This window comes from Muscardinus avellanarius, assembly GCF_963383645.1.
Source record: "Muscardinus avellanarius genome assembly, chromosome: 8".
Lineage (NCBI taxonomy): Eukaryota > Metazoa > Chordata > Mammalia > Rodentia > Gliridae > Muscardinus > Muscardinus avellanarius.
Genome location: NC_137794.1, coordinates 24,667,372 through 24,679,222, shown reverse-complemented (window position 1 = coordinate 24,679,222; position 11,851 = coordinate 24,667,372). Strand labels below are relative to the sequence as shown.

Genomic DNA, 11,851 nt, shown 5'->3' with positions numbered 1-11,851 from the left:
CATTTATTGTGTGAACGTAATTGTACTAGGTCCCTTAGGAAATACAAAATAGATCAGACATGAATTCTGCCTCTAGGCACTTAACAATCCACCAGGGGATATCAGGAGTATATATAAGTAAGAAGAGAGAGATTTGAGAAGACCTGACTGAAGCACAGAAGCAGTACCAGGAGAGGTCAGAGGAGAAACTCTTATGTACTGAACAACCATGGAAAACTTCATCTGAACTGTACCTTGAAGCATAAGGAAAATTTAGACATGGAGGAAGGGGAAGAACTTCTAGTTCAAGGGCACAAAGATCCTGGTAGGTATGAGTTGCAGTGAGCTCAGGAGAGACTGTCTAGGACTGGAGGACATTCCTGTCCCTGAGGAAAGCGATGCAACTCAGCTTCAGCAGAGTGTGTGTGTGTGTGTGTGTGTGTGTGTGTGTGTGTGTATGGAAGAGTGCAGTGTGAAGTCAAAAGGAGTGGGATAGAAGATTAAAATAATCTCTTGATACTTATAAACCTATGGGTTTTTTTTCCCTTTTTTTACAGAGTAAAAAATAAAGACAAAAAACTCACCACTGTCCCAACATGACATCCTTCTTAGAGTAACCCAAACACCTATCCTAACATTTTTAGGTATGCGATGTCTGGTTAGCTTTCATATGTTAATGTAATATTGAGTTACTAGAATTAAAAATGAAAGTGAAAAAGTGGAAAACTATGGCAGTGCGAGTTTAGAATAAATATTCATCTAATATACTGAATTGATGTGCTTTAAAACAGTGAATTTATGTTTACAAACATATGCTTCGTGTGTTTTTTCCCATCGACCTTTCCCACTTTCAATAGATGACTCCTTACATGGTCTGCATTCATGTAGACAGGGTACTGAGATGAAACTGAGCATTATGAATTTAAATGTGCATATATATCATTTATATATACACACATATACGGACATATGTACATTATGTGTGTATATATGTGTAAATATATATTTGTCAAATATTATTTCTATCATCAAAAAGTCATCTTAGAAATTCAATAGGCTGTACAATTACATTATAATTGGCATGAAGTTTGCTTTATTGAAAAATCAATCTTTATGTTATACTTTTTTGCATAACGACATCACTTTATTTTTAAAATCTGATTAAAAATATACTTTTAACATCTAGACACTGAGAACAGGCAGGTGTCTGCGGGAGTGGAGCCTGAGCCATGTGGTTTTTAAGGCTCCAGCTCAGAGGCGCACTTGAGTGTTGAAGCACCATTGTCCCTGCCTCACGGCCTCAGCGCAGGGTCCCAAAGGTGGCGAGAAGCTGCAACTCCTCATGAGTTTCTGACAGATGGTGAAAGACCACGTAGCTCAGGGTTAGCCACTCTGAGGACCTCAATCTCCCCACCACCCCCTTATTTGGTTCACACTAAAAGACATAATCTGCATAATCATGTCTGAAAGGCCCGGGACATTGCTGACGTCCTTGCCACCACATTTTGTTTGATGGGCATCTGAGGGCGCAAAGACATCGCCTGCATGGCTTTATGTGAAAGAGGACACTAGGGACCTTCTGTGCTGTCAGCTCACCTCAGGCTTCTCACTGTCAAGCCAGAGCCAAGTCATTCTAGCAAATACATTCACTTCCCTTCTCCTGCTGCTAGAGAATATACAGAGAAGATTTTTAAGACTCCTGGATAAGTTCATTTTTTTATGCTACAAAGAACTGTGGTATGAGTGGTTTTCTTCTGTGAGACATGCAGCAAACTTAATTACTTAAAATAGTTCCCCTGTATTATTTTCTGTACTGTAACTTACTCTTTTCTACTAGATGTCTTTTTGCCTCGAGATAGGAAAAAAACATACTATTTATGTTAAGAGTATGATGGCAGCAGATTTCTGACAAGCCCCATTTACATGGTACATTGTTCCAAAGTGTGTTTAAGTAGAAAATACAGAAGCACTATACAAACCTATTATTACATTTGAGAAATCATTAGCCTCAGAGGAGTAATAACGGTATGCTATTAAAACCGTGAATACATTTTCAGTATCTGTATTGAAAAAAAACTTTATAAATATGTAAATTTCTGTCCAACAAATCCAAAATAAAATGCACTAAAAACTGATATGTAGACAAAAGTTTATTTACACCATACAACATTTTAAATATTTTATACACAGCTGCAGCAGAGAAAGCTACTCAGAGCTTTCTAGAGAAAACTGCAATAATAAAGATGTGAAATATATTATTCATATAAAAGTGAGATTATTACTTTATTGCATTTAAAGCAATGAAGAATGTAGCTCAACAAACATTCATTTAATGACAAAAACTTTGCTTTTATATTATAAAGTAAAAAGTGTAGTAATGGCCAAACAGACTGTTATAAACTTTAAAAACTGCATAAATATATACATTGTGCTTCATGGTGAAGTTTTTTGAAAACTAAACCATATGAAGCGGTTACAACATGAATCGTTGCTTGAGGTTTATCTATAAAGATTACCTTACAAATCCATTCCACGGGTACTTACAACACAGGATGGTCAGAACTGTACACCTGGTGTTCTCTGCACTAGCCTGACTAGTGAGAAATTACCATGGGAAACACCACTGACGTTTGGCACATGAAGGTCCTGACACTGGAGAGTCACATTGTCCAGAAAGAAATGTCAGGCTTCCGAGTCTTGAGTGTCAGTGCATTCAACTGTTGTATCCCACCTCCGTTCACTTCATCCTGACTTTGCTAAACTTCTGTTTGAAAGTCCCCCTCCTGAACATCCAGAGGCAAGTTCAGACACTTCTCCCACTCGGCCGGCCTCAGTTCCAAAGCGTCCTTTGCCTCCGTGTCTAACACATTGATTGTGGTGTAATGTGGGTATTCACTGGGGTTTTTGAAAGTGTCCCATGGATTCTTGTTTGGTGCTGGGTTTTCCTGTTGAGAAAAGAGAGGAAGAGAGTCATTTATCTGATGATTAGCGCTATTTGTTGAAGTTGCCAGGAAGAGAGCACATTTGTAACCTTCATCCAGTTGATAATATTCAGAAATCATATGAAATTGTGGCCAGCTGCAAGAGACAGCTTTTAAGTTTTCTTTCATTGAACACACTGATGAATCTTCTCTAAGTTATTCTACAGTTTCTCAGGAGTCAGAGGAAGTAAATAACCCTATAGAAAGTAAAGTAGATGACATTTTGTTTGAAATATCATGTGAAATGTCAGAATGACTATATGTTGAAGAAGGAAAGAGAAAATGTTAAGTAATATGGTAGAATCTTTGGTTATGTAAATTTGAGGATATTTAATAAGACAAATTGTTTAATAATAAAAAGTTACTCAACCTAGGTGTATTTCATAAAAAATTTTGAAATCACTATCTTTGCTTAGTTGTTTCCCCCCCCCTCCAAGAAACTGCCCTTTTTAGATTTTTTTTTCATCTCAGGGTCTCATGTAAGCTAGGCCTCATGTAAGCTACGACTGAGCTGCACTTCCAGCCCTTTAAATTTCTTATTTGACACAGGGTCTCACCATGTTACCCAGACTGACCTTGAACTTACAATTTAGGAAATGACATTTTTTTTCTTTAAAACATCACACTGGTGTAGCTGGGTGTGGTAGCTGAGACAGGAGGATCACAGATTCAAGGTCAGCCTCAGCAATTTAGGCAGACCTTATTTCCAAATAAAAAGGACTAGAGTTCATGGAGGTAGAATGCCCTTGAGTTTAATCTCCAGTACCAAAAATGAATGAATGAATGAATGAATAAATAAATAAATAAATAACATAGTTTTGTTGAAAACATACCCAGTGATATGAGGGGGATTCTTGAAATGCCTACAAGCCACTATTTCATATTATGTTTTATAGTACATGTCTCCTATTTTCTAAGTTTCAAGATTTGCCTAATTATGACTCCACTCTGAGCTGCCACCTTGTAGATCTCTCTCTTTCTCACACACATACACACACACACATAATCTATATATCTATATATAAAATATGAATACAGATACATATTTGAGTAGGCTCCAGTTGAAGTTTTTTTGCCTGGTAACTTGCCAAAACTTAGTAGTGAGTTTGCTTTATTTTAAACAAGTATTATTTAAAGCTTTCTGAAAGGCAGGAGAGTTTGAGCGGGGTAGAAAAAGTTGAATATCATCAAAGAACAGGAAAGAAATCATGACTGAAAACTCCTTAGAAAAAAACTAAACTAAAATACAAAAACAACCAGTGGGTGACCTGATGGATGCTAAGTTATGTAGAATATTGATTAAAGCTGCATTTATTTATTGTTGTAAGAGGACATGCCAAGTAAAGTTGTCATTTTTACATTAGTCCAGTTTAAAACTCAATACAGAGATTAACTAAAATTATTATTCATGAGAAACAATTTAATTTTGCCTAAGTAATTTTTGTAATTTTAATTTTATCTCAACAAAATCTATCAAGCTTTACAGAGGTTTTCCTCTTGCAAAACACTACCTTCGAATTCCTATTAGCCCTTGATTTCTATTCTCTAGATTATTAAAATGGTTTTAAAAGCCTAACCTTCCAATTTTATTTTCACTTTCACTGTAGTATATTATATTAAATTAAAATATTATGGTTGTTGAAGGAGTTCCCTCCATCCTGCACAAAATCTGGCCCATAAATGAGTATAATCAATTATCATTTGGAACATAAAACAGATATTTGCATTCTTTTCTGAGTTCCACTCAGTATAATAAACATCTTTTCAAGCTACAAGTAATAGAGACAATATATAGAATAGCTATGTAGAATAGCTAATACTAAAGATCTAATAATCAAGTTAACTTTTAGGATATGTGAGGGGGATTCACTGTACTATAATATCCTACAGTCTCATGAACTGGGGACCTCCCTCCTCTCCCCTTGCTTTCTTCCCTCTCTCCCAGCTTCCCTGCCTGCAACTGATATTTGTTTATCAGAGGTTCTGGCAAGATATCTTATTGGGCACTACAGAGGATTAAGTGATAGGATAGAAAAGCAGCATGACTAACCAGGGAACTCACAATTTAGAGGCTAATCTACACAGGTCCAGAATATAATTCTTCCACTTCAAATGAACATGACTCTGAGCAATTTATTCAATTATCTGAACCTCAACTTAAGTATATCCAAATGGAGATGTGCTTTGAACTGTGGGCACTATGTGTGAATTGACATCTATTGTGTGGCATCGCAGCACTTTTTAAAACAGTGAAGGAATCTAGAATGATGCCTGGAGAATTTAATAAATGCTCACTACTTAGTAATCATACTCCAGAAGGTACTTAGAGTTAAATGAAAGCATAAAAGATATATTTAAAAGATATATTTAGATCCACATCTATGTTTCAGAAAAAGTGCTACAAGGGTAGAGAGATGGCTTCTTTTTATGGGAAGTACTTAATCCTTTCTGAGAAAAGTGACATTTGAGATGCATAGAAGGGCTTTGGTCATGAAGTTATGCCCGTGGCTGGAGATCTGGTGGGTGAACAGACATAAGAGAAGGTAAAAATCCAGGGAGTGTGGAAATGGAGGACAAATAACAAAAACAGTGGTTTATTTGTTTTAGTTGATATAAAAAATAACAGTAGGAAAAAACAAAACATGTAGAAGGTAGAAAGTGAACTGGAAGCCATATCCTAAGTCTAGTTTCATCAATCTGGGATTTACTTTGGAGGCAACAGAGAATCCTTGAAGGTTTGGGGGCAGTATGGTGACCTGACTCATCGATCATTGACTGGAAGGTTCACAGGAAACAGCTCCAAAAAGTGGACCTAGTTTATCTCACACAAGAGCTGTTCAAAAGCACTTTCTGGGGCTTGTTGCATTGACAGAAACTCCAATGAATTCTACTCTATAAGGATTCCAGCTATGTAAGGTGCTAGCTTATTTACGTGGGAAATATGGGCTCCATTATGTTTCAAAGCCATGTGATTTTCCTCTTTTTATATTTTGAAGATCAGGTTCCATGGTTACATGAACTAAAATGGTCTTTTTTTGTACTGGGTATTAAATCCGGAAATATTTTATCTCTGAGGTAAGCCCTCAAACTGACTATTTATTTATTTATTTATTTATTTATGGTACTCGGGCTGGAACCCAGGGGCTTTTCTACCTCCGGACTATACTCCCAGACCTATTTATATTTTTATTTGGAAACAGCGTCTCACTAAGATGCTGAGAGCCTCACTAAGTAGCTGAGGCTGGCTTCGAACCTGTGCAATCCTCCTGTCTCAGCTTCCCAAGGGCTGGGATTACAAGTGTGTGTCACCACACCCAGCTGACTATTTATTTATTTATTTATTTATTTATTGGGGTACTGGGGTTCCTGGAAGCCCTTCTACCTCTGGGGTACACTCCCAGACCTATTTTATATCTTTTATTTATATGGAAACATGGTCTCTTAAGCCAGCGTGGCTGGCTTCGAACCTGCGCGATCCTCAAGTCTCCACCTCCCAAGCGTGGGGATTACAAGCGTGTGCCACCACGCTCGGCCCTTTTATTTATTTTTGAAACAGGGTTTCATTAGCTTGCTGAGGCTGGACTTGAATCTAGGATCTTCCTGTCTCAGCCTCCTGAGTGCTGAGATTACAGCATGTACCATCATATTTGGCTAAAAATGGCCAATTTAAGGTTTTGTCAGAGTTTGTAGATTCTAATTATAAAAAGATTTAGCATTACTAACACCATATTAAAATTTTAGAGGTCTGTTAGTGAGACATGAACTTGGCCTTTTTTGTTCATCTCCTCCGGCATTCCAGCTGATCTAAGGTTTTCATCATTTACAACTGTGTGGGCTCCCTTTAGGCCAGAGGTTCCCTCTATCCTTCAGTGGTGAAGAGGTCCATGGAATGGGGAAGGACCCGTTGGCCAGTGGACAGTGCCACAAGCTACTCATCTTCCTAAGTGTTGGTTTTGACATGAGGACAGTCTACAGGCTCTCATAGAAAGAAGCGCAACATTCTCAATGGTCCAAGTGAACAATAAACTACAATTGCTCAAAGCTATCACTGAATTTGGTGGAGAGAGCTGCAGAGGCCAGGCAAGGCTTCAGTGGGGGCATGAATCCAATGATGGAAATCAGTAAGGGTTACTATACATTCCTAAATTTATGCAGTTGTTCTTTGTTTTCATGTTCATTTAAGCTCAAGTACAGAGTGGAGGAGACATAGTTAAATTGAAATATGCATGTTATAAACCTAATAATTATGTTTGCTATGAGCTAACATGTAAGAAACTTCCAAAAATACGAAATGGGTTTTAGGATGCATTAGTAGAAATAGAATATTAGGTGAACATGAAAATTTAGAACCACTCAAATACTGTAGGGCTTCCTGAGCATTTCCTGTGGTGCATGAGACCTGGTGCAGGCCCGCTGTCTCCCTTCTTCCCTCCACCACTCATTTTCTATTTTACTTTTTCTCTTTATTTCTTCCTTCCCTTCCTTCCTTCTTTCAACCCACTGATATCTGGGAACAAAGCAAAAGAAAAAATGCCTATTTTAGAAGAGAAAGACTCAGGAGAAGATCTTTACCCTGAATGAAACCACTACAGATGAAATGAGGCGCACTAAAGGTAAGAGTGTTTTCTCTTGGTATCATCCAATAGTGCCTCTTCTTTTGTAGTATGATTTAAATATTTTTCTGCACGCATGCAGAAAAATGGACTAAATGGTATTTTGGTTTCCCTTTGATTCCCCAAATTCTATTATTCTACATAATTACCCTCATTTGTAGTGGTAGGCAGGTGTTGTGAATTAACAGTCTTCTCTTCCCCCCAAATGAAAAAACGGAGATTTTTTTGAAAATGTCTTTCTCCTCCCAATTATGCAACTTTTCATTAGCAATGTGGCACTATGAATTATGTGACTGAGTTAAGAAAAATGAACGCACTCACACATTCATTATTAATCAAAACTGAATAAAAATACTCCTTTCTTTCTGTTCTCAGATATTTAGGACAATAGTAAAGCAGCAATGACAACTCCATTCTCTCAGCTCCTAACCTCCCCAGTGGTAAATATTTATAAATCTCCTCTAGAAAAGACATGCTGCTGCAGAGATGTGGTGTAATTAGCAGACTATTTTGGTTGTCAGGAAACTGAGCTGCAGATATTTGTGCCATTAATGATTTAGTATCCAGACCATACACCAAGGGGAAATTGCAATCCTATTATAGCAGCCAGCCAGCTGTATCTGTTGCATAAGCCTTTTGGATTTGTAAACATAGCCCTCTCCTTTTTTGAAACAAATGAAGTTCCTTCCATTTATTTTAGTGTTAGATTTTGGTATTCCAAAATGAGTAGATAATGTGTTTAGGTCTAATCTCAGTGGTGTAATTCTCATTTGTCTGCTAGCTAAAAATTGATGGCTTCATATTAGAGTGAGAAAGAACCACTCATTACACATGAAGTGTCTTTTCTATGCCTGGCAGTGATAACAAATAAGGCCAAGCATTTCTTGCTTTAAGGAGAAAACTAACATGAACTATTTAGAAATCAATTAAGAGTTAAAGTATATAGTATTTTTCTGACCTTCATTTAACAAACACAGATGGAGCTGTCACAGTGGTGCAATAAATCCACAGCATTTGCTGGTAACTTACCATGACCAGCATTGTACTAGTACTAAGAAGAAAAAGGGAAAAACATAAAATACATAAAGTTTTCCTCTTAGCTTTTCATGAGCTAACTTCACTAATCAGGAAGCTAGAACTAAGATTCATAAAATATGGATAGAACAGTCACAGATTTAGAAGGCAATCAAACACCATGCACTGTAAAGCAATATATATTTACATAATATTATATATTTATATTACATATATACATATATATTACAGCTCTAGTATGGATAGCATATAGTCTTTATTATCTCAAAAATATAACTATCTGGACAAGAAGGAGAATCCCCAAGGGGCTGTAAAGTGGACAAAGAGTACTGTACCTGAGATGGGGTGAGGTGGCAGCCCCAGCCCAGCATCCTCACCTGTCAAGTGTTGCTTTTGTAAATGTTATAAAAACTGAAGGAAGTTCTGTTTTCTACCCTCCATTTAGGAAGAGAAGCCTGAGGTTTAGAGACGTGAGTCCTGTGACTTGCTCAGGATCAGATAGTTCTTAGCACTTTCAACTAGTAAGCTGATCTCTAGATTCCTGGCACACTGTGTTTCTGGGTAATTGTGAGGCCTTCTATGAAGCCATGCATAGTAGTTATACAATGTTACTGTATTTGATGAAGTCTTATATTAAGATTATAATAGAGCAAGTGAATGAGAATGATTATAATCAAATAAATGAGAATGAATACAATCAACAATCCAAGTTCTTATCAACACATGTCTATATTGTCTTTTTAAAATGAATTAATTTGGTACCGAGGATAGAATCCAGAAGCATTCTACCTCTGAGGTACATCTCCAGTCATTTTTTCTTTTTCTTTTATTTATTATTATTATTATTATTATCATTATTATTAGTGGTACTGCGGTTCCTGGAAACTCTTCTACCTCCGGGCTACACTCCCAGACCTATTTTTACATATTTTTTAAAATTTGGAAACAGGGTATCTTAAGCCAGCACTGCTGGCTTCGAACCTGCGCGATCCTCCTGTCTCCGCCTCCCAAGTGTGGGGATTACAAGCGTGCGCCACCACGCCCGGCTTTTCTTTTTTATTTTAAAACAGAGTCATACTAAGTTGCTGAGGCTGGTGTCAAACCTGAAATTCTCCTGTTTAATCCTCCCAAGTATTGGGGTTACAAGCATGTGCCACCATGCCGGGATGTGTCTAAAATTCTTTTCACAGAATGAGTTAATCTCTGTGAGATAAAAACTTATCACTCTGGTCTTAGGTAACAACTTCCTATTTATAAGATAATTGCCTGTTATGGCAGGCATTCAAATGAAAGTAGAAAAGTTTAGACAGCTATTTGGATATTTGAATTATCTGAACTTTGATGAAAAAATGACCAGATAAAACCAACACAATTTTATGTAAGTAATTCTAATTAAAACTTATAAATGAGGACATTTAGGATAAGAATAAAATTTTAAAGAGCTTGTCATTCCTAATTTGTCTTAGCAACCTTTTTAAAGTACATTTTGGGGCTTATTTTTTCCATGTACACTAGTTGAGCTAAACAGTTTTTGCTTTGTCGTGACCAAAACACCGAATATGAACAACTGAGATGAGGAAAGGTTAATTTTGGTTCATGGTTTTAGGGGTTCATCCTGGGGCTGGTTGACCACAAGGTAAAAACCACGGTGGTGGTTGGTCCTGGTCAAGAGAAAGCCTGTTTAGCTCACAGTAGCTGGGAAAGAGAGGGGCGAGGGGAGGGGAGGGGAGGGGAGGAGAGGAGAGGAGAGGAGAGGAGAGGAGAGGAGAGGAGAGGGAGCGCTCCATTGAGGAAGTGGCCAGAGACTGGGTCTTCAAGGCCACACTCTACTAAGCTGCCTCCTCCAGCCCTGCTCCACTTTGGCGATCAGGCTTTTAATACATGGGCTTCTGTGGAGAGTCCAGGTCCAGACCATAACACGAGTTTCGTGTTCCTAAGAAGATGAGGCACTTGTGGAAGGTGAGGAGCATGCCTGGCGTCCTGAGCAACTAGCATGATGCGCACTCACCATACTGCTGGTATTTGGTATATCCCGAAATCTGTCCAAAGTCTGAAATTTCTGATTTAGCTCCTGAAATAGTTCCATGTGTCTCTTCCTTGTATGCATGACCTTCTGCAAAAGAAAACAGGGTGGCTCTCAGTCCCAACTTGATTTAGACATCTCAAAAAAGAGACCTAACATTTTTGCTTGAATAAAAGGGAAATTGGGTTTGGCAGGAACCAGGAGTCCCAAAAGACACTACAAATGCAAATGACTTGCACCAAATCCTTGACTCCTATTCAGCATTTCTTGAAAAGGAAGAATCAGCTTTTTTTTTTTTTTCTATTTACAAGATTATCAGAAAAACAATTGTTCTTGTAGGTACATTAAAAAATGTAGCAGTAATTCCTGTGTAAGATTTTTATCACTCGAAAGGTAAATGTGTTTCACAAAAATTGTTACCCTATTTTAAAATGTGTAAAATTTTGGACTTGTAAGGTACCTGAATCCCTGATGTTTGTCAGGGGAAATATTACTTTTTTATGTTTTATTTCTTATAAACACTAAAATCCTATCCGACTGTAATAAAGGGAAAGCAAAATCCTGAGCTCTGCCATTAAGGCTGCCTCAAAGCACTAAAGTGTCTGAAATATGTGTAGGATCTAAAACCTTGCACTTTTCATGTGAATAATGATTGAGCTTTGCAGAAGGAAAATCTGACCCAAAGGTTTCATATTTATGTTTAGGAGATGGTATGGGATCTTAACAATTAGGGTTCAGAGCATACATTGTGTGGCTGCTAAACTAAAACGATAAGTATATAAATACCTTTATCGCTGGTTATACCCATTTCTCCAACTTCATTTAACTCAACACATGGAGTCATAAATAAAAAATGATCTCGGGGTAAGAATCATTGTCTGAATCTTTTGCGATTACAGAGCACTTAAAAACACTAACAAAGAAGAGTTAGGTAATAAATTCCCTGTTTTTTACAAGTTTTAAAGGGAAAACAGCTTTCTCAATTTTGATTTTTATAAGTTATAAATCGATATTTTGCTGAGTCTCAATATTATGCGATTGTGTTTCTGTAAGATTTAAAAACATTTAATACATTTTAAAGCACATTCTTTGTAACTCCTCATTTGCTCATGCAGTTTGCATAGGTAGATTTTATCCATGCCTAAAATATGATTTGAACATTTGGTCCATTGTTTTAATTAGCAAATATTTTCAAAAGTTAGAGGTTGTTTTGAAAAATA

The 11,851-nt window shown here is 37.2% G+C and overlaps 1 protein-coding gene across 1 annotated transcript in view; it reads right to left on the bottom strand.

Annotated features, from left to right (window-relative positions):
- Nucleotides 1-2,735: 2,735 nt before the first annotated feature.
- The window catches only part of ADGRB3 (adhesion G protein-coupled receptor B3), a gene marked incomplete at both ends in the record, with an annotated part of 810,263 nt that continues 801,147 nt past the window's right edge, over nt 2,736-11,851 (bottom strand). The window contains 2 exons of the mRNA XM_080699695.1: nt 2,736-2,924; nt 10,617-10,721. Coding sequence (XP_080555821.1) covers nt 2,736-2,924; nt 10,617-10,721 — 294 coding nt within the window. The remainder of the gene's footprint in view (nt 2,925-10,616; nt 10,722-11,851) is intronic.